The sequence below is a fragment of the Acinonyx jubatus genome, chromosome C1 (assembly GCF_027475565.1).
Source record: "Acinonyx jubatus isolate Ajub_Pintada_27869175 chromosome C1, VMU_Ajub_asm_v1.0, whole genome shotgun sequence".
NCBI lineage: Eukaryota > Metazoa > Chordata > Mammalia > Carnivora > Felidae > Acinonyx > Acinonyx jubatus.
In genome coordinates this window covers 63162716-63186492 of record NC_069381.1, presented here as the reverse complement: position 1 = coordinate 63186492, position 23777 = coordinate 63162716, and the positions used below count along the sequence as shown (strand labels likewise).

Below are 23777 nucleotides of genomic sequence, written 5' to 3'. Positions count from 1 at the left end.
AGTCCAGGAAAATTTGGGCAGGGGAAGTCTCCGCAGGGAATGTGAGACTGGAATCAGGTTCAGAAGAGAGCTGTCTCCACTCACAGCTGATCAGAGTCCTGGAACCTGAGCCCGGAGAGTCAGACTGCTTTAGATTGAATGGTTTTAAACAAATTGAGCAGATTATATAGTGTGGTGGATCCATAGATGCAATGACTGATTTATTCAGGATGGGCTCAATCAAATTCTTTGTTTTGCCAAAGAGGAATGATCCTGGACAATATTTGTCTTTCAACTCATTAGTGAAATGCTTCTAACAATATTTTATAACTGGCCAAACTGAGGAATACAATATTTTGATAATTAAGAGCTAACATTGTGTTAATATTTCTTTGTCCAACGTTTATTTATTAAATAGGCATGTGTTACTAGATACCTGGGGAATCATAAATAAAATATATTGATTATTATTTAGAACAGTTTTGACTGCTACCGATGGAAAACCTTCAAATAACAGACCTCCCAGTATAGGGCTAGTATGTTGCTGATTTCCAGGTAATTTTTTCACCATCCATGTTGTCATAGTTCAAGTTCATATTCATGTTCCCAGGACAAAGTAGAGGGGACAAAGGATAAGTGTCAGTTGTCTAGTTTTGAAAGACTTCATCATTATTATTTTTCTTTACACACAAAAAATTCACTCTTTGTGAACAGTTTTGAGGTTTTTTTTAAATTTTTTTTAACGTTTATTTATTTTTGAGACAGAGAGAGACAGAGCATGAATGGGGGAGGGTCAGAGAGAGAGGGAGACACAGAATCCGAAACAGGCTCCAGGCTCTGAGCGGTCAGCACAGAGCCCGACCCGGGGCTCGAACTCACGGACTGCGAGATCATGACCTGAGCTGAAGTCGGACGCTCAACCGACTGAGCCACCCAGGCGCCCCCAGTTTTGAGTTTTAGTATGTATATAAGTTTGTGTAACCACTCCCACAAATAGGACACAAAACAGCTCTATCAGCCCCCCAAATTCCTTCATGCTGCTCCTTTGTAGTTAACACACACCCCCTGACAAACTCAACCCTTGGGAACCACTGATTTATTCTCTATCCCTACACTTTTGCCTTTTAAAGAATGTCATGTAAACAGAATCCTACGATAAGTAACTTTTTATTTGGTTTCTTTCACATAGCATAATGCACTTGAGATTCATTCATATTGTGTTCATATTTTTTTAAATTTCTGAGAATATTTCATGGTGTGGATGTACCACAATTAATCTGTTCACCTGTTGAAGGACATTTTGGCCATTTCAAGTTTGGGTGATTATGAATAATATTGATATAAATATTCATGTGCAAGATTTTGTTCTGAACATAGGAGTAGGATTGCTGGGTCATTGGGCAAGTGTATATATGCTTAACATTATAAGAAACTCCCTGTTTCCAGTATGACTGTCCCATTTTACATTCTTTTCTATAATGCATGAGCATTCAGATTGCTACACATCTTCATCAGCATGTAATATTGTGATATTTTGTTGTCTTTGCTGCTTTGCTTTTTTTGTTTGCTTGTTTTTGTTTTTTAAGCCATCTTAATAGGTATGTATGTGGTGGTATTTCAATATGGTTTTAATTTGTATACCCCTAATGACTAACATTGCTGACCATTGTCTGAAGTATTTATTTCAATCTACATATTTTTATTGGTTAATGAAATGTGGTTAGTTATGTGGTTAATTTTATATGTCAACTTAGGCCGCAGTATCTATATATTTGGTCAAACACATCTGAATGTTGCTATGAAGATAATTTTAAGATGAGATTAACATTAAAATCAGTAGACTTCAGGGGCACCTGGGTGGCTCAGTCGGTTGAGCGTCTGACTTCAGCTCAGGTCAGGATCTCACGGTTTGTGAGTTCGAGCCCCGCGTCAGGCTCTGGGCTGATGGCTCAGAGCCTGGAGCCTGCTTCTGATTCTGTGTCTCCCTCTCTCTCTGCTCCTCCCCCATTCATGCTCTGTCTCTCTCTGTCTCAAAAATAAACATTAAAAAAAAAAATCAGTAGACTTTGAATAAAGCAGATTACTTTCCATAATGTGGGTGGGTCTCATCCAATTAGTCAAGGCCTTAGGAAAAAGGACTAACCTCTCCCCAGAATCCTAATTAACTGCCCAACTCTTTTGCCCATTTTTATATTGAATTGTTTTGTTTCTCATTATTGAGATTTGAGAACTTTTTTTCTTAAGTTTATTTATTTTGAGAGAGAGTATGAGTTGGGTAGGGGCAGAGAGAGAGGGAGAGACAATTCCAAGTAGGCTCCACACTGATACAGCAGAGCCCAACATGGGGCTCAAACTCACAGACTGTAAGATCATGACCTGAGCCAAAATGGAGAGTTGGCCACTTAACTGACTGATACCCAGGTGCTCTGAGATTTGAGAAGACTTTATATAGTCTTGCTATGGACTGAATGTTTTTGTCTGAAAATTCATATATTGAACCCCTAACGCAATGTGATGTATTAAGAGATGGGGCCTTTGGGAGGTAACCAGATTTAGATGGGATCATGATGGTAGTGCTTTTCTTTTTATGTTTGCTTGTTTATTTAATTAATTAATTTAATATAATTTATTGTCAAGTTGACTAACATACAGTGTATAGAGTGTGCTCTTGGTTTTGGGGTAGATTCCCATGATTCATCACTTATGAGGGTGGGGCTCTTCAGATGGGGTAAGTACCCTTATTAAGAAGAAACCATTGAGGGGGAGTACCTGGGTGGCTCAGTTGGTTAAGTGTCTGACTCTTGATTTGGGCTCAGGTCATGATCTCATGGTTTGTGAGATTCAGTCCCATGTTGGGCTCCATGTTGACAGCTCAGACTCTGCTTGGGATTCTCTTTCTCCCTCTCTCTCTGCCCCTCCCCAGCTCGTGCTCTCTTTCTCTCTCCCTCTCTCTCTCAAATTAAATAAGCATTAAAAAAGGAGGAGAAGGGGGGGAGAAACCATTGAGGGCATGCTCTCTCTTGCTCTCTCTCCCTCCATCACATGACCACACAGCAGGAAGATAGTCATCTGCAATCTAGGAGGAGGGCTCTCACCAAACACCAAATTGGCCAGCACCTTGCCCAGCCTTCAGAAATGTGAGAAATAAATGTGTGTTATTTAAGCCAATCTGTTTGTGGTTCTTTGTTATTGCAACCCAAGCTGACTAAGACAGTTTTATGTAAAAATCCTTTGTTAGATATGTGATATCCAAATATTTTTCCTGAGGGGTGCCTGGATGGCTCAGTCGGTTAAGTGTCCAACTTCAGCTCACGTCATGATCTCATGGTCTGTGAATTCTAGCCCCACGTCAGGCTCTGTGCTGACAGCTCAGAGCCTGGAGCCTGCTTCAGATTCTGTGTCTCCCTCTCTCTCTGCCCCTCCCCTGCTCATGCTCTGTCTCACTCTCAAAAATGAATAAATGTTAAAAAAAAAATTTCCCCTAGCTATAGCTCTTTTTTCCCCCAATTCCCTCAGGAGTGTTTTTCTCATATCAAACATTTTCAATTTTTATGAAGTCCAATTTTTCAATTTTTCATTTGTGGATTGTGCTTCTGGTGTCATATATGTAAGAATTCTTTGCTCAATCCAAGATCATATAGAGTTTCTTCTAAAAGTTTTATTGGTTAAAGTCTATGACCTGTTTTGAATTTAACTTTTGCTTGAGGAATATCTAGGTTCTTTGTTTTGATTTGCCTAGTGATGTCCAATTGTTCCAGCACCATTGATTGAAATGACTATCCTTTCCTTATTAAATTGCCTTTGTACCTTGGACAAAATTCAATTGAAAATACTTATATGGGTTTATTTTTAGACTCTTAATTCTGTTCCATTGATCTATGTTTCTATCCTTTTACCACACTGTTCTCATTACTGTAGCTTTATAGTAAGTCTTAAAATTGGGTGGTTTGAGTCCTTCAACTCTGTTCTCATGTTTTCAAATTATTTAAGTTATTTTATTTCCTTTGCTTTTCCATAACATGTTAGAGTCAGCTTGTCTAGATCCACAAAAATATCCTGTTGAGATTTTTATTTATGTTTCTTTAACTATATAAATGTTGAAAGGGTAGTTTGGAACAAAGAGCAGCCAGTGCCTTGCTTACAAGAAAGACATCAGGAATGTGAGAGACCCATAAAGTATTGTCTCTACAAAATTTACGCCTAAATATTTCTTATTCATATAGCTATTATAAATTTATAAATGGAGTTTTTTAAGTTTCCAATTATTCATTGTCAATGTATCCCAATACAATTGGCTTTTGTATATTGATCACTTTTCCTGCAATTTTTCTAAAATCTCTAAGACTAGAATTTTGTTTGTAGATGTGTTGGGATTTTCTATGTAAAAAATTCTGTCATCTAGGAATAGGGAGACTTTTGTGCCCATCATTTGCTTTTTATTTCTGTTTCTTGCCCTATCATGCTGAACAGAACTTCCAGTATAGTGACAAATACGAATGGTGAAAGCAGACATCCTTGCCTTGTTGCCAAGCATTGGCAGAAAGTCATTCAGTCTTTCACCATTCAGTATGATGTTAGGTTGTGGGCTTTTGTAGATGCCACTTTTCATACACAGATTTAAGGGACTCCTTTCCTCACCTCCTTACTCCCTGTGATTTCTCCCATAACTCTGGCTCTCAGAAGCACACTTTTCTGATGCTGTGTCCATAAATCCAGGCCTTAACCTCCCTGTTTGCTCAGCACTTCCCCCTACTGGGTCTACCTTGAAGTGGAGAATTCAGAGAAGAGCTTTAGGTGCCATTTCTATTCCTGCCACCACTATTGTAGGGATGCAGCTTCATTACTGAGGCTCCATCCCATAGAAGGCTATCTTTATAGCCTTCTTATTAGAGAGAGAGAGAGAGAGAATTTTGGGAGGCAATTTTTCTGTTCATGCATAATGCACTGTTCTAGGATTTAGGACACCTAGCGTGTAATCCAAGAGATACAAGGAGAAAAACAAATAAGGAATCCACTGCTATATGGAATATTCTTCACATTTTTGTTTCTGTCTCCAGTCTGACTGCTAATATTTACTTTTCAAAGATCTCAGATAGTTCATTTATTTTTTTGACTAGGGATTTTTAGCTGTAAACAGTGAGGGATAGGATGTTCACTCCTTAAATGAAATCAGAAAACTTTCAGCCATTTTGTAAGGTTGCAGCCTCAAGCTTACACAACACTCAGGCTTACACCTCATTGACCAAAACTTAATAATTTGACCATACTCACTGGCAAAGGTGCATGGCCAAATGGCCAGCCAAAACCTAGAGGCTCTGTCACCACAAAAAAAGAAAAAAAATGGAAAAATAAATATAGAAAACATCTAGCAGTTTCTGTACCCCTATTCTTTTGTTTTTATTTATTTTTGAGACAGAAAGAGACAGAGCATGAACAGGGGAGGGGCAGAGAGAGAGGGAGACACAGAATCCAAAGCAGGCTCCAGGCTCTGAGTTGTCAGCACAGAGCCAGATGCCGGGCTCGAACCCACAGACTGTGAGACCATGACCTGAGCTGAAGTCGGACGCTCAACCAACTGAGCCACCCAGGTGCCCCTGTGTACCCCTATTCTTACCTACAAAAATTTCAATGTCTAATAGGGGAGAATGGCATGCAAGCCATGAGTTACATTATTATGTTGTAAGTATTATAAGGAAGATTTGTCTTTGTGAGCATAGTTTCCACAATGGAGTCTCTGGAATCTAGGGCACTCTGAAGATAGTCATGTAGGTCCCAAATCATTGTCATATTTTGCAAAACTTCACAGAAGCCTTATGTTTATCTTTGATTAGTTTTCAAAAGTTAGCAAAGCATTAAATATCTTTCTCTTTGGTTGGAATTCTGTCCACTCAATTAATAATTGTAGTTTTCTCATCCTGATTAGAAATTTAGAATAGATGTAAAATTTCTCAGTTATTAAAAATATAAAACAAATACTTTTCATGTAATAAGTGCAATATAGTAGATAGTATCTTTCAAAACATATTGTTGGTAGATTTTATTAGTCTAAATTCTTCTGACAGCAAATAAAATAGTAAAATTCAGGTTTTAGATGGTTTTTATGAAACAAAAAAGAAGGGGCATTTATTGCTCATATAATTGAGAAAAACACACTAGAATAAGCATTATTCATGATTTTTTGAGGGTTCAAAATATCACCAGCTAGCTTTTTGTCTCTTCACTTCTATGCAGCAGGGGCATTTTTCCAACTGAAGGGAAGATCATTATTGGCCAAATAGGCTACCGGTCTACTTTCATAGCTATATCACTGGGAAGAGTCAATTCCTTTCTTCCAGAATCTATATTTCAATCACAGGAATGAGATCTGATTGACCTTTCTTGGGTAGATACCCATTCCAAACCAATTACCATGGGCAAGATGGTATGGTCCAAAGTTTGACCCATCATGGATTATAGGCTCACCCTTATGATCATGGTGCGGTTTCTAGATGAAGAAAGAAGACAAAGAAAAGAATGTGTGTTGGGAAAAGAAAATAACAGGTACCACGAATTAATCTAGAGTATAATAAGAGAACCAATATTACACCTGAGATTATTTACTTGTCTTTTAGTTGGCTATCTTATTTCTTATTCACCTCCATAGTTATATCATTCACCAACATTTTCCATTGAGAAAGATCATAATCAAAAAAGTTTCTGAAATTATTAGTTAGAATATATTCTAAATTTAACTTTCTTCTTTCTGTCAAGTGTTCTGAATTGTCACTTTGTATCCCCAAGTCAAGAATATTTTCTGTCATTAGAGCCAGAGAGGAAATATCAACTTCATTTTAGCTATAGGTGGTATAGATCAGAAAGCTCTTTATTTTATTTTTTCTCCATTCCTTTGCCACATTCCAGCTGTGAGAGATAACCTAGCACCAGGCCTGAGTGTTAATTTGAAATATTATAGTTTCCCACTTAAAAAAAAGTTCCAAACTGTTTTTACTTAAATTTTCAACTGTCACCTAATAAATATATATTAAATGAGTAAATTATAAATGATTACCCAATAAACATTGTTCATTCAGAATATCAAATACAAAAGTTTTTTGTCTTTTTGTGAGATCTTGTAATTTCTCCTCTATACACTTAATGTTTGTGATGCATGCTTCACCCTAATTTAAACTGCGATTTCAGCTTTTTTTTTTTCTTTTTCTTTTTTTCTAGCCTGTGGCTCATGAATTTCTGGAAACAGTATTCCTAACATCACATCAATTTTAAAAACTTGACTGCATTTCTCATGTTTCTGTCCTCCTTCCAGCATCTCAGAATCTATCCAGTGCCAATGTGTCTGGGATTCTCAGTTCCCAATGTATTTGTTCCAGTTTGGGAAGCCAAATAACAATGTATACTTAGAAACAGATTTTACTCCCCTAACTAACTCTTGATAATGACTGAATTAATATTCCTTCATTTAGACCTATGCACCCTGTTACGCTTTTTACTACCAGAACTCCATTCTAAATATGTAACGATCTTTTCTCCATTCTGTACAAGTGTTAACACGATAACTTCTTAAAAGCTTTCCCCTTCTGTTTTTGTTTGTTTGTTTGTTTTTGTTTTTGTTGTTGTTGTTGTTTGGTAAAGGCAAATCCATGGGATTATTTTTGGCTGTATTCTTTCTTTCTTTCTTTCTTTCTATGTTTATTTATTTTTGACAGAGAGACAGAACATGAGCGGGAGAGGGGCAGAGAGAGAAGGAGACACAGAATCTGAAGCAGGCTCCAGGCTCTGAGCTGTCAGCACAGAGCTGGACACGGGGCTCAAACTCACGAACTGTGAGATCATGACCTGAGCCGAAGCTGGACGCTGAACCAACTGAGCAACCCAGGCTCCCCGATTCTTTCAGTTTTATACTAGATTTAGTACAACTTTGTGTATTTCGGTCATTTGATCCATGAACAATCCTGACATAGAAAAATATGGAAATTTTTGGCTAATCGATATCAAGATGAGAAATTGAGGCATCACCAATCTGCCCTTTCTTTTTTATACTATGTAGAATTCACATATCTTCTCTCATGTTTATGTGTCACTTTCATGTAGAAGCTTTTTTTTTTTTTTTTTTTTTTTTTTTTTACCTCTTCTAGGTAGAGATGGAGAGGTAGATAGCTTGTGGGTACTCTGTAATGATCCTGACTATTGGTATTCATGGCTTTGGGAACTTGCTTCTAACCAATAGAATACCTCAACATTGAGGTGATGTCATGTCCATGATTAAATTAGAAGAGATTATAACTTTTGATAGTAGACTCTCTTTTTTGGCGGCTTTGATAAAGCAAGCTGCCATGTTGGTGAGCTGCCCTATAGAGAGGCCCACATGACAAGGGACTAAGAACAGCCTCCAGCTTACAGCCATCAAGCAACTGAATCTAGCCAACAACCACATGAACTTGGAAGTATATCCTTCCCCAGCTGAACGTTCAGAAGAGGTATATGTCGTAGTCAAGATTTGATTGCAGCTTTGTGAGAAACTCTAAAGAAGAGGTACCAGATAAGCCAAGCGTATATTCCTGACTCACAGAAATTGTGATATAATAAATGTGTGTTGTTTGAAATAATTGAGTTTGTGATAATTTGTAACACAGCAACAGATAATTAATACAGATGGTCTTTAGGCCTTTATAATATTCTGTACATATTCTTATCATAGCACTTATCACATCCTATTCTCTATTATACGGATGACTCCCAAATTTGTATCTCTAGACTAGACCTTTCTCCTGAGCTTCATATGTAAAACTTCATTTCAATGTCCTATACATACCTCAAACTGATTATGTCTAGGATTCAATCTCTAATAGCTTCTTCTACTATATTTCCTATCATAAATAGTGGTATCGATATCTGCTCAACTGTTGAAGTTAATTGGTGAATTATTCTTGATTTTCCTCTTTTCTCTGCAATCCTTTTAAAAAGCAAGTCAGGGGTGCCTGGGTGGCTCAGTCGGTTAAGCGGGCTGACTTTGGCTCAGGTCATGATCTCGAGTCTGTGAGTTCAAGCCCTGCGTCGGGCTCTGTCCTGGCAGCTCAGAGCCTGGAGCCTGCTTCAGATTCTGTGTCTTCCTCTCTCTGCCCTTCCGCTGCTCATGCTCTATCTCTCTCTGTCTCAAAAATAAATAAAAAAACATAAAAAAAATTTTTTTTAAAAACCAAGTCAGATATCTGTCTTTGTTTAAAACCTTTCTATGTTTTCCATGGATTGCTCTTATAATAAAAATCCTTATGATAGCCTGTAAGACTTATTAAGTTGCTTATTTATCTCTAACCACCACTTTCCACTTCTCACCTTATTGTTTTTCTCAAGGCAGCCATAGTAAGTAAACATCTAGATTTTTGAACTTGTCGTGCTTCTTCTTTTCATGATTTTCTATATTATACTGTTCCCTGTCCATGCTTATCTACTTCATAGGTCCTTTGCTCAATCTGCTTCCACTGATCCTCTGATCTCAGCTTAAATTCACTTTCACCAGGAAGCCTGCCTTGATAATTCCCTTGTCCAACCTGTCTGTGTAAGGATCTCCTCTGTCATCACCTCCAAATGACCTGTATTTTTTCCTTTCCCAGCACTATCCCATTGTTATACTGTAAACTTCATAAAGGCAGGGACTGTGTTGAATTTTTCCACCCAGTGAATCCCTTATGCCTGTTTTAATTTATATTTCCTGTTCACTGTGATGATCAGCATCTTTTCATGTGCTTATTCGCCATTTATGTATCTTCCTTTGTGAAGCATATGTTCAAATTGCCCATTTTAAATTGAGATGTTTATCTTATTGAGTTGTAAAAGTTCTTTATATCTTCAGGATACAAATCCTTTGTCAGCTATGCATATTACAAATATTTTCTTCTGTCTGTGGGTTGTATTTTCATTTCCTTAACAGTATCTTCCAAAACATTTTTAATTCATTAAATTCCTTCTTTATAATATTTTTCTTTTAAAATGATTTTTGCTTTTTGTATCCTAGGGAATTTTTGTCTAATTCAAAGTGATGAAGATTTTATACTTTGTTTTGTTCTAGAATTTTTATTGTTCTTTTATACTTAGATCAATCATACATCTCAGGTCAATTTTTCTATATGTGAGGTAAGAGTTAAAATTATTATTATTATCTTTTTCCATATAGATACTCAGTTGTTTCAGCACCATATGTTGAAAAGACTATTCTTTTCCCATTGGATAACTTTGGCATCCTTATGAAAATCAATTGACCAAGCATATGTGGATCTCTTTCTGGACTCAATAACCATAGCTCATGAGATCATTGGGTAGCCTTTTCAACTTAATATATAATGTAGAAGAAGAACCTTTTGGAAAGAACATAAGATTTCAGCAGAGACTGAGAAGAGACAAGGAAGATAATAATCTTACAACTAGCTATCTCCTCTCTCTTTACTCATTCTCCACTCAGAATAACTCACCTACCACACAGGATTAGTCACTTCCAGGAAGACGGAAGTAGGTTATTCAGGTCACAAAAGCCATTTAACCACATAAGTGTGACTCCTCTATTAGATTTTCTTTGGAAGTTGTAGATAGCAAGTGAAAGTCAGGACAGGTGCATATTATGATTTTTACTTTCTCAGTCTGTTTCTTAGCCCTGCTTAAGTCTCCAGTTATATGCATATAGCTATCATTACATTAGAAAATTTTCATTTAAGCTCAGTAGATAAGTATAGATGAAACCATCATAAGAAAAAAAACCTAATCAGGGTAATTCACATTCATGGTAACTACTAAAGCGGAGAGTGAATGCATATCAAGAATAATAATACAAGACTAATTGATCTATACGGATAAAAGGGATAAAACGAGTCCATATACACTTACATTGGTTCCACATCCTATGCTATTTTAATTCACAGCTTACTTTGAAATGTCTTTGAAAGGTGTTGTTTGTTCAATGAATACATTTAAAAATAGTACCTTGACTGAACCCTGGGGTCCCCTAGCAGATTTCAGAGCAGATAGAAGAGTTTTTAGCATTTTGAAAAACTTCTAAATTTTCAAGTAAACATTGCTCTTCTATAAGATACTTCTGTCAGGAAGCCTCATGTTGTGTTAGATGAAAGCATCTTTTTGTCTTGGTGGCTCTCTCCTGTATTAACCATTTCTATAAGGCATTGCTAATAGAAGTTCAAGATGCACTTCCTGAGATTCACTGTGTGTTGGGTCATCCTAAGAGTAAGATTCACCCTGTAGGTATATTTGAACATTACTTGCACATATAATGTAATGACAATTTTTATATTTGAATCATTTCCTTATACTTCTTTTACTTCCGTATCATATGCAACATTCTCATTTGCATCATTTTTGTGGCCATTAACTTGTTTTGGGTTATCTTGGTTATTTGGAATTTTGATTTATTCTTCTATTTTTTGGTAAACTTCATAAAGATAAGTACTACAGCCTACTCATCTCTGTATTCTCCAAAGCACTAATGAAGCACCATGCATTTGGTTATATTCAATGTATATTTGTGTAGTATTAATAAATACCAGGACTAATTCTATAGTTATATACTAATCATATTATGAAGCTTCCAGTCTACTTACATTGCCAGGAACACAATTAAGCTCATGGCCCATCCAATTCTCAATAATGAGAAGACAGGTTTGACAGTGTGGGATGATTAAAATGTTTAATGTTCAATTAGTCTTCTTGGATTAAGTCTAGTAAAGAAAAAGATAGGTAATTTAAAGTTATATTATAGAGAATATTATTTTACAAAAACCTTAAGAGGGCAATTTGAAAAGGGCATTGATTGCTCAAAACATAAAATATCCAAGGCACCATTTTTGAAACTACAAAGACCAGATAAAAGGATTATAAATATACTGAAAGTGAGTGATACAGACTAGAAACCTGAAAAATGTGGCAAAACTCGGTATGAAGAATTTATTTAATCTAGCAGAAATAGGAAAAGGTGGACAATATAAATGACTCTTAAATCTACAGTGACATTTATTATCATAAATTACCAACATGAGGAATGCCATGATATCAAAAGTAATTTTCTTGAGTCATTACATTTCAAAGACATAGCACAATAGCAAGTATATAAAAATATGAATGTGTGAAATGTGAACAATTTCCCCCACTGGGAAGCGAAGGAAGTTACAGGTCTTTGTGAAGCATTTCAAGAATGAAGTCAGCAATAAACAGTGGTAGAGTTGGGGTTGGGGGTTGTGGCGTGTACTTGTGGGCACCTACCAGCAAAGTTTAGGAACATGAATTTGGTGACATTTGCCATTATTAGAAATAACTTGTTTTAAGAGATGGTATGTGAATATGCTGCCGCTAAGGCAAGGAGCCCCCATAGCACAACCATTTTAGGCTAATTTTTTTAAGAGCGCTCATGTCAAATCTTGCTTTCCCACATGGAGTTGCATTCCATTTGACAGAACATGTACTTTGGAGGAGACCTTGGGGGCAAAGGAGTTCCACTTTCTGTCTAATTACATAAAATACTGAACGAGTAGGTGGTCTTGGTCTGTGAAAACTTTCTACAAATTTACTCATTCTAAAAACCTACACTCTAATTCTGGATTTTTTTCTGAATGTCCTTCTGAGATAAAATCTGCAATTTGACTCATTTTAAAATGAATTTTATACCTGAATTAATGCCTTTCAAATGTTTGAATTTTGTTCTTCCTGAAAACTTCTACCAAGCTAGCTGTTTCCAGTCGCTGGTGCAACATGACTTCCAGTTCTCTCGTGATCCTGGTTGCTCTTAACTTATTCCCTTTCTTTTGAACGAATTCTCATTTTTCTGTATCTTTAAAGTATTGTGACTCCCACTGCCATAAATAATGGGCAATATATTGGAAGAACTAATTCATGAAAGAAGAAATATAAATTTCCAAAAAATATGCAAAAATGTTTAATTTCCATAGTAATCAACTGGATGCCAATTAAAGCAAGATACCATTTTTGGCATATGTGAAATTGGCAAAGATGGAAGAAACAACACAAAATTCTGGCAAGGGTGCGAGGAAGCAGGCACCTCAGTACATTGGTACACTAGAAGAAAAAAAAATCAGAGAAGTGCCCAAAAACTCTTGAATAAACCTGTTCGTATAGAAAAAAATGGCAATGGGGGAATGGTTAAATAGATTATGGCACAATATAGCTATTAAAAGTGTTTTAAGATAATTTAATGACATTGGGGAAATGCTTGCAATTTCTTATTAAGGATTAAAACAAGTTTTAAAAATACTTCCAGAACTGGTCTGATCAATTCTGAACCTTGCTATCTCTTCTTGGACTTTTCTATGCATCTTAGGGCACAGTGACCTTTTAAATTGCTATGTATCATATTAGAGTGCTCTAAAACCTCCAAATATTTTTCATGAGTACTGCTGTAAAGTCATGCTCTTGTCTTTTCTGAACCTAAGTGCCCTGCTTTACATTTGTTCCTGTCAGATTTCATTTGGTTTTATTGAACCCATATGTTTGTGTTGTTGAATGCTTTTTTTCTTTTTATATCGTTCCATATTGAACAGCCACTCACAGCTCTGCATGATCCACAGATCCATTTGCATGACATTAATGTCCTCATCCAACATTAATGCCCTTTTATCTATCAAAGATTATAGAGTATGTCCTTTTTCTTTTTTTTACTAGAGATGAAAACCACTATAATCAGCGTCACCAAAATATGTCTTGGACAAGCCATTTTAATTTGAGGTAAGACTGGCACTAAAGATGGAAAACCATTCTAAGTGAATTGAATTGTATCTGTTACACTTCTGGGGAAATGTAGGCATGTGGAGGAAAATTATTTTGGAAGATTACATAGATTTTTAAGTGACTTCATAAGCATAGAAATAGTATGTTTGCAAAGTTTTACAATGATAGATGCAAGAACTCTCAACAATGCATGGTGTAAGAGGCTGCTGGTGTACACACACTGCATATTTGTATTACTCAACAATTTTAGGCATGGGTTCAGGGGTAGTAAACCTCAATTTAATCCTGTAAAGGACCTGCAGATATTATCACCAGTTACAGCCCTTAAACAGAATGTCCAACCTATGTCATTCATCAACCAGATGCTATAGTTTTTTTTGTCCTTAAAAGGAATTTCACATTGATCTGGAAGAAGGCAAACACTGGCTGCTTCTCTTCTCTAATTATTTTGTTTTTAGAGTCTCAACTAATCTCTCTCAATGGACAAACTAAGAAAATTTATATGCTAACATGCAAAGCATTTTTCCCAAGATAGCAAATAGTTTCCTATTAGGTGAGAAAGAACTTTAGGATGTGAAATTCTGTTTGCATTAAGGGAAAAGAATTTCTAGATAGCTTAAAGAAAATAATGTGCAAAAATAGAAAGTATTAAGAGGGGAAGAAAAATGTTGGGAGCTAAAGAGAAAAAAGTATGAAGGGCCTCTCTCCAGGGGAATATACTTTATGTCATTTTGGTATGGACAACCAAATATGGCATATTAAGTCCCTTTTCCCTGAACAAGCTCATATGCCAATGTGCATAGGGAAAGGGAGGGGTGTGCAAGAGAGAAATTTGTTATTTTCAGATATGAGAACTGCCAGTTTCATTTTTTACTTTAAAAAAATCATCGCAACATTGCATAGACCTGAAGACCAAAGGGAAGTTGAAAAGGGAACTTAATTTTTGCAACGTCTTACACGGGAAAGAAAGAGGCATACACACAATATTGGTTGATCAGAGGCAAGGATAGATCTATCTTATGTTAACCAAAGATCATGAAGACATTAAAAGTCATGTTACTTCTACTGTTGGTAGAGTTAAGTCACTTGAAAGTATTTCTAGCATATTAATTTCTGTCTTTATTTTTTTGGGTAAGGGAAATCATTTCCTCTCTTTTTGGCATTATAGGACCTAAAACAATATTCCCTAGTTTATTTTGTTTGAGGCATGGATACTGACATCCATTTAAAGAGAAATTTTTCTTAGGTGTTCTTAATAAGGATTATCAACATAATTCATCCATACAGTTGCACAAAACTGAGTAATTTTTTTTAGGCTATATGTCATCATGACTAAGAATACTATGCCAGAGACTGCTACATATTCATCAAACTCTGTTCCTTTTCCTCCCAGGCACATCAGACAACACTGCCCACCTCTACTAGGCCACGTGACTGAAACTACCCAGTGGAATACGGATGGAGTGTTGCATACTTGTGGACTTGTCCACAAAACCCTCCAACACAGAATCCTCCATACTCTTTCACCATTAGCAGGCCAAATGGAGAGGTTTCCAAGAATGCAGAGGAGGGCAAAGCTACATGATGGGAGAAGCCTGGGTCACTGAATCATCCTCAGAGACAAGCTGTTTAGAGAGGAGCATCTAAACAAACCTTATTCTCTTAAGCTACTGAAATTTTGGGGTTGTTGTTTACATCGATTAGCCTGCCCCAATGAGGTATGGACTTTGGGTCAAATTGCCTGAGCTCAAAACCTCATTTCATCACCAGCTATGCAACCTTGGACAAGCTACTTAGCCTCTATGTGCTCCTGTTTCCTTATATGTGATATGGTGACAGTAACATTACGTACCTCACAGAGTATTTGAGGATATTGAATGAGGTATACAGCCCTATAATAAACATGGCATATAAGTTATTACTACTTTATTCCCAAAGAAGACTTTCATTTTAAGATCATATCCAAATAGGGGTCACCTACAGAGCTTGGTAAAGTACTGTAAGTTGATCTGTAAAATGAGAAACTACATATAATGTTCAACTTCAAGAGTGTCGAATTTTCTAGAAAGAAAATCAGGGAGGAGCGGAGGAGGAAAGGAAGGGATGTAATGAAGGAGGGAGAGAGTTAAGAATGAAGACTTTTGTATTTTAAGCAGCTTATGTACTAACCCAACTTGCTAACAGGTCTGATACAGCAAGAAAGGAAATATACCTCAGCATTAGATAGTTAATGTGGAAAAAACTCATTCTGGAAGCTGACCAACATTTTCTCTTGTCATTGTTCGCGATAGTAGCCTAGACCTAGCCTTTCTGCCTTGAGTACTGAGTATATTGAATATCTTCTCCCCCAACCCCAGCCTTGCTTTTTCTCTTTCAATGACAAATATTCTCTGGCTTTATTCACATGTCCTTACTTATCTTGTAAAAGCAAACCAAACTGAAATGTACCGGTAGCCCTTTGCCATTTAGTAAGCTTTATTCTAAGGCATGGTGCCTATAAATAAAGCAATTTGATGCTAGGAAAAAAAAAACCTCACCAAGTGCACAACTCTGTGTGTTTACAGTCTCTTCTATAAATAGATGAAGATTACAGGTTTTTAAAGTGAATGAGCGACTACAGCAAAGATTGTGTGAACTCAGAAAAATGAGTGAAGCATAAAATATACTGTATGTAATAGAAATGGGTATTTACTCAGTAGCAATGACAACAAAGTTAAACACAAGAAAATTAGTACTTTGAAGATTTGGTAACAACGAACCATGAAATGCCCTGGTTTGTGTCCCTTTGGAGTTTCTCAGAAGATACTGTTCACTATGTAGACAAATACGTGAATATATGAAGTTGGCTATTTATTCGTTAAGATGTTCTTCACTTTTATGAAAGTGAGCTCCTATTTTTCTGAAGTCTCCAAGGCACAAACAAAAAGAAACCTATCTGTAGAGAAAGAAGAGCTTTTCTACTCCAAAAATAAATTGTGCCTATTCTGAAAAGGGGGGAAAAAGTAGAGGACTTAAAAAAACACAACTAAATGAGATTTTCTGCAAAGTTACAATGCCCAAGGACAGCCCTGATTTGATGCTTTAGCAATTTACATGGAATTTTACTCTGGTGGTTTCTCTAAGTCTCCACAGAAACAAGCAACAAAACAATATGTTATCTCTGAGTCAAAGAAACCATTTTCAGAGCCTAGTGACTATAGTTTCAAAATTCTCCACTTCTAACAGTATCATATGAGTGGACTATAAAGAAAAAACTCTTTCAGTTTTGCATGGTGATTAAGTCGTGTGGGGCATTTGGGGCTTTGATTTATCTTCCCAGAGGGTATCTGGCTCAAAGATCTTGTGTGGTACAGAGAGGATGAGAAAACAAAGGGTAGCATTTCACCAGCCTGTGCAGTTGGATAATTTCACTAATACAGGCAGCCCAACTGCTGTGAGAGATTAGGTCACGGGGTCTGGGGATATTTCGACATTAAGATGTACCAGTTCCACCAATCAACCTCCATAATCAACACCTCTTAGAAGAAGAGTATCAGTGACATGATCATCTTCAATAACAAAGAAGCAAGAAACTCACTTTTACATTCTCTAAATTAGTCCTAGAATTCATGATAAAAGAATGTGGTGTAGTCTTAGCAATAAACATAGAGAACAGAGAATATGGACAATTACTGGGATATGTTCCTTCAATTATGTGAATCTTTCTGCACTTCAGTGTAGGGATTTCTCTGACCATAAGTAGAATCAACACTAATTGGAGCCTTAGGATTTGAGGCATAGACTTTTTCAGTAAGTCTTTTATGCATGTTTCCAGCTACCGTTTTGTTCTTTAAAAAAAAACAGAAGTGGAAAAAGTATTAGAGGAGACATGAGGTAAGAATTTGACTCTCAGTATTGCCATTAGTCTATTTTAGAGCTGTGGACAAGTCACTTCACTTCTATAGGTCTATTTTTTTCAAGACAGAGGGGTTGGATTGGCTAGTCTCTAAAGCCCCTTGAAGCTCTGAAAGTCTAGAATACTTAACAAAGGCTAGCACTGGCTTCTTCAGTCACTGGATCTATGAATACTATTAAAATGATGAGGTCTTGACTTTTAAAAATGCAGTTCAGGGAAAGCATCTTTATCCCCCCCTCATGTCTCTGGGACTATAAATCACTTGTGCTAAGGCATGCAAACACCTGACACTGGACGACATGGTTTGTTCTTTGCATTTGACATGCCACATTAAACGCTAGATGGGTATGCTAAAAAAAATAAATAAATCATCTGATTATATTATCTTGCTTATTAAAGTTAAAGCTGAGCTTACTATTAGCGTCTAATTAACACCACCAGGTAAAGTACTTAGTGTTGTCTTTTTTCTAAGGAAATAACCAGTGATTCTCTTCTGATGCCTTTATACTTCTGGAAAGGTCAGCAAAGTCCCCAATTCAGACTCTTGCTCTCACAATGGCTGATTCATTCCAAATCTTCAAAGAACCATCTCCTTATATATTTTTCTCTTCGCACAATGGTCACAGTTCTCTAACCATATAATAAAAATCATGCAAATCTGAGTTCTGCTTACGCTAAAGACAGGCTGATTTTAATAAGGGGGTCAGTGTTCATTCACTTCAGTGTGAATGCAGCTTGATGTAGTGTTTTTCCACGTGACTTTGGCAGAGCTGTGATTGTCAGAGCCTACAATACAGATGGTTATACTTGCGGGTCTGATCTTTGACGACTGTGGCATCTGTGTTCTCGGTTCCAGGTTAAGCAGCTTCTCTTTCTTCAATGGGCCAGCCATTGAATATTATTTTATGTACTCTTTACAATTGGTATGTTTCATTTGGACTTTTGCTTTATTTTTTCATCAGGATTCAAAATGTAAACCAACACATTTCATTGAAGTCTAAAATAGGTTTTCTGTGATTCATACACATCACTGAAAAATATAGGATTACATGTATGCATTTAAACATACACACAACACACACACACACACACACACATGGACTCTGTGCATATATACAAACATCCTTGGTTTTTCTTTGATAGGTTTGATAGCAAGGTAAAACATAGTCTAGAAGGTTTATAATTTCCATTACCATCATAACAATATAAATCATTACTACTTATCACTATGCTAACTTAGAAAGGATTCAAACGTTCATATTAAAACCCTTTTTAAAATTTCCTTGCTTTCTTCTAAATTCTGCATAATTAAAAATAATATTTACTCTATTATTTCTAGCTTGCATGCTTTTACGCTGATTTCAGCAAATTGTGGCCATTTTCAATAGTCCATTTGTCTAGAGCATTGGATGGAATTGAAACGTGTTTGTTTTTTACAGATGTTAACTCCTGGAATACATATACATCAGTGAGAGAGAGTTCAGTTGAATTTTTCAATGTTTAGCTGCTGGATGAAGCCTTTCAGTTGACTAGAACTAGTGGAAATGGCCAGAAATTTGTGTGACAATTTTGAATTGCTCCTTTGTCGTTCTCTTCTCTATCAGTAACTCTTGGATGAAAAGTTTCTCAATATGAGAGAAATTAGACTTTGTATTTCCACTAGAATTAGGAAGCTGAGGGCAAAAAATACAGAACATGGAAGCAGAGAACATTAAGACTGCAGAGAAAAATAAGCTATGTGATTCTATCAAAATTCTGATTACACTGGAAATCATCCAATTAGGTCTTCAAATTGAGAATAATGGTTTTTGTTTCCCACTTTTAGAAAAAAAGAGATGAGAGACAACAACAATAAAAAGTGGGATTGAGGTTTAGTTAAGAAAAAAAAAGGGGAAGGGAGGGGAGGGAGGAGAGGAAAGGAGAGGAGAGGCCACCCCTACCCCTCCAGAGGAAACACTGCCTGCTACAAACAACTCCTGCCACAGAGCGCTGTGGCCACTACAAAGTCTCCTGCTAAGTCTTCTTCATAGAGAGACAGGAGAGCAGGCAATTGCTGAAAGTTTCTTTTTGGTAAGGACTGAAACAAATAGGTTTACCCCTGCATTTACCAGAAAACTAAATAAATTGTGTCATTCCCTGAATCATTCTGAGAATCACATGTTCCTTTATATTTAAAAGTGGAACTTCTATATCACAACAGGGGGTTAAACAGTCTGTATAACAATTTTAACGTTTGCATCTGTTTATTTTTCTTTGCGTGGGCAATTCTATCCATCATTAGCTCAAAAAATCTTGACATACACAGAACTAAAAACCATATGAGGAAACAACAGAAGAATAACAACAGTAACAGTTCCACCGTGGTGTTTGGTCATTTTCATGGATGTACTGGTGTTATCAAAATGGCAGCAGAGAGCAGCAAAGAGGCTTTGGTCCAAGATGGCTCATTTAATGAGAACTAATCATGGGACCTAGCATGGTAAAGACCTCCTAAGGTGAAATGTATCATCACTCTCATCCTCCAAATCATTCTCTGTAAGTTAAGCTTGGCTGCATCTTTTGAATAATTTGCAAGGATATTTTTGATCTCTCAGCAACTCTCTCAGCAAATCAGTCCTCTAATATTTAACGAACAATGACTATATGGAGAACAATGTCATCTCAAGATGGGGACAGGAGACTGTATTTCTCTGCGTTCATTCCCTCCTGTTGTCCTGCTTCCTCATTTTTCTCTACCTAAAAAGAGTCATTTAAAAAAAAATCAAAAGTACTTACGTTCACAGGAGTCCTAGTGTATGGCCAAGACCATCCTTGTGATACTTTTTGCATATCCTGATGTATTATATTTGGCACTGAAATCAATTGGTTACTAGTCTACATAAATGCTATTCTATACAAATATTAGCAAAGGGAAGATCTGGAATATATCAAAGCAATTAACAAATTACAGCTTATCTGCTAAGGAGATGTCAGAATGTGCAGGCAATAGCCCAATGGATGGTCACAGGCATCACATGAGACAGCATATGTATGAGGACTCTACATGACAAAGCACTTTGGACATTAAGGTCATTATTATTGTTGTTATTATGGTATAACAACTGATACACTGTGGGGAAAATAAACCCCAAGAAGGCAAAAGTTCTGGTCAGATTTAATACAAGGAATCATCTCCTCTCCATGTCTAACAGTTGGCACTTGGCAACGATAATGTAATGTATGGAGAGATGCATCTTGAGCCTATAAAATAGAAATTTGAATATACAAATATATATTATGAAGTATGGTAGGATACAAATTGATGTAAAAATATGCTTTGCTTTCCTCATTTCATGATTTTAAAAAGCATATATTTTTGTGTTGTTGGATGTTGAAATAGAGTTAGTAAACCCTTTTGGTTATGTTTTAAGAATGTTTTCACAGTATATGTTATTACAGTGTTGGTATCTTACATGTTAAATAGCTTTCTGAAATATTTAGGACTCAACCAAAAATAACTAAACAGTAATAGAGATCACTCTAGTACCAGGTTAGGTTATATTGTTTGGGGTAGTGAGAATGGAGTGGTGGGAGCAGAAATCCATCAAGATTTGCTAGTTGGCCCATTTTGAATTAAGTGTTTGAATTGTTGAATAATCCTGATGGGTACGATGGCCATGATATCTCCCTTGTTAATCAAGAAATGGCCTGAGGCTTCAGCTGTAGGAGGTACTCTAGGACCATGGTATGTCAGGAAGATTCCTTCACTGCCTCTAGGCTAACTAGTAAGTGTGGTACAATATTTGTACCCAGATAGAATTTCTTGGATCAGTGTTTGACAATTAACCATTCAAGATGGTGGAGCTGCTCAAGTTGAAGAGACCATAGAGTCAATAACCTAGTCTCACGAGGCCAAATCCCATGGCTTTTGAAAGTTATTCACTGTTCAAGAATACTGGGCAGCTATCTTGAAGGATAATCTTCCCATTTCTTAGGTCACGGCTGTCATGTTACTGGCCTTCATTTCAATTCCAGTTAAATTATAAAGTGCAGTATGTAATGTTGAACCTTCAGAATAAATGGAAAGAGCACAACCACCCTCCATGAAATCCCAAGTTCAAATTACTGGCAGGGTCACCATCCATATCTGAGAATGTACAGACTTGATCATCATTGTTGTCCTTGTCATCACCGTCATCGTCATTAGCATCAATATCATCACAGTTGTGGTATTACCATGTTAAGTGTTGTGGCAAGATCAGAAAAACTAACATCAAGACACTGTCCAGTTTGGGTGTGTGAATATTATCCTGTGTTTCTTGGCCCATTTAGCAAACACTTTCTTTTCAGTGATAAACCTATGCCCCCCATATGGAGCATGTTCATGAAGAAAATATTCATCACACTCATCTCTTCCTTGTTCATAGTAATGATAGGGGACTTTTCTATATCCTTCTGTCCTAAAAAAGAACAAAACAAAAAAAAAAAGAAAGAAAAGAAAAGGAGAGAAGAATTAAGATGAAGAATGAAGCAGTGATTTGCAAGAATCCATTATGTGCCCAGTAAATGCATTTACTTGCAAACCCATGCATGATTCTTGTCCATGAACTCAGTTAAAAGCTATTATGTATAAAAGCTTTTAGGAAGATGTACCAGACCCTTAGTGCTTTAATAAATCAAATAAAATTTATACATCACACCAATTGCATTCAAACATATACCTATCCCTCGAAGGAGGAAATGGTATATAATGGAAGCAAACTTTGGATAGCCTGATGCGCTTGCAGAGCTTGAAGAAGCTTTGTAATTTTTCAGGGTAAGATATTCGGTTCATCTGTGCTCCATTATACTTATAGTTAGGGTAGAAATATTTGATCATGAAGATTGTGGTTTAGTTACCATTTGGACAATATGATTACAATACTCTCTGAATTACATTATGCCAATTCTTAGTAGGAAAATCCATTTCATTACTTTGATGAAGCATGGAAGGTTTTTTTTTTTAGTAAATAATTAGAAACAACCCCTCCAGCAAGGATATACTATGGACAAACATACACATTTTAAATAAGTATCTGGCAGATTACTCACTTATTAGTGAAATATAATTTCCAGGAATTCTTGTTAAGCTGTCAGCTTCTCTGAGGCTTCAGGACATTTTGTCCTTCATGATCAAATATAACCATTGAGTAGCTAGCTATCCATCAAGCCCTTAGAGCAGCAGAAATGACAAACTTGCTTTGCAAATTAAATAACCACTAAACTTGTTCTGTATTTCCAAGCCACAAATCCCTGATATGCCACTGATTAAGGGAAAAATGTTCCTTCTGACATTTGACATTAGATTGTAGTAAATATTTTTCTTTTTATCACCCCTAAAAGTCACAACTTGATGTGCTGACAATAAAATGTCATGTCAGCAAAGAGCACCGGGAAATAATTGTTGCTTTATCTGTTTTTCCGATTTATGGTATTAAAATGAATTGTGATATTTTGACAAGATATCAGAATTGGAGATGCATAAAAATAATTTCCTGTGATCTTACTTGCAGTAGGTGTCATTTATCATCCCGTAGACGTGAATGCCATAGCAGGCATCCATGGCCAGAATGAAGGTAAACCACCCCGTGCTGAGATAAGAGCCAGACTGGACTCTGTCGGGGGAACAAAAACAAACAATAATAATGAACAAAACAAAACAAACAAAACACATACACAGAACAACAATAAAGTGTGGTGAGAAAAGAGCAACCTTTTATCAAAAACATAGCACTTGTTATCAGGAAGAAGCATTAAGAAACTTGACAATCTGTCAAAGATACACACTTATTTTGAATTATCTCTGAATAATTTATAGGCATGCTCTCACTCTTACTACCTTAAGCCTAGGAGCTATGCTGAATGGAAGAGAAGCCATATGGCAAATATCTGAAGTCAAATAATCCTGCTCCCTTCGGGTAAAAAAATAATTTATTTGATTTTCCGTAAGACACAAATTAGTGCTGTATATCAGAGGACAGGTTTTCTAAAGCTGCTTGGAGCCCTGATGGAAACTGAATGATAATGGTGTTATCTTGCTTACCTGGACATATCACTTTCTTTAAGACTTGTTGGGTTTCTCAGTGTAAATTAGATGCAGTGTGTAGGTGAATTACTTGGTCTAGGAAAGCATCTGCAAAGTTTTCCT

General features: G+C 36.4%; 1 protein-coding gene and 1 long non-coding RNA gene across 5 annotated transcripts in view; one reads left to right on the top strand and one right to left on the bottom strand.

The window, feature by feature from the left end:
* LOC113599300 (uncharacterized) overlaps nt 1–20378 on the top strand; it is a 43822-nt gene extending 23444 nt beyond the window's left edge. For both annotated transcript variants that reach the window (XR_008294972.1, XR_003420108.2), the window contains 2 exons: nt 13651–13713; nt 15110–20378. This is a non-coding gene — a long non-coding RNA (uncharacterized LOC113599300). The remainder of the gene's footprint in view (nt 1–13650; nt 13714–15109) is intronic.
* Nucleotides 19836–23777, bottom strand: part of ST6GALNAC3 (ST6 N-acetylgalactosaminide alpha-2,6-sialyltransferase 3) — a 528557-nt gene continuing 524615 nt past the window's right edge. For 2 of the 3 annotated variants that reach the window (XM_027058840.2, XM_027058839.2), the window contains exons 4-5: nt 23137–23244; nt 19836–22050 (exon numbers count right to left, since the gene is read on the bottom strand). In XM_027058840.2, coding sequence (XP_026914641.1) covers nt 21864–22050; nt 23137–23244 — 295 coding nt within the window. In that variant the 3' untranslated portion in view covers nt 19836–21863. The remainder of the gene's footprint in view (nt 22051–23136; nt 23245–23777) is intronic. The other variant, XM_027058841.2, reaches the window with a different exon arrangement.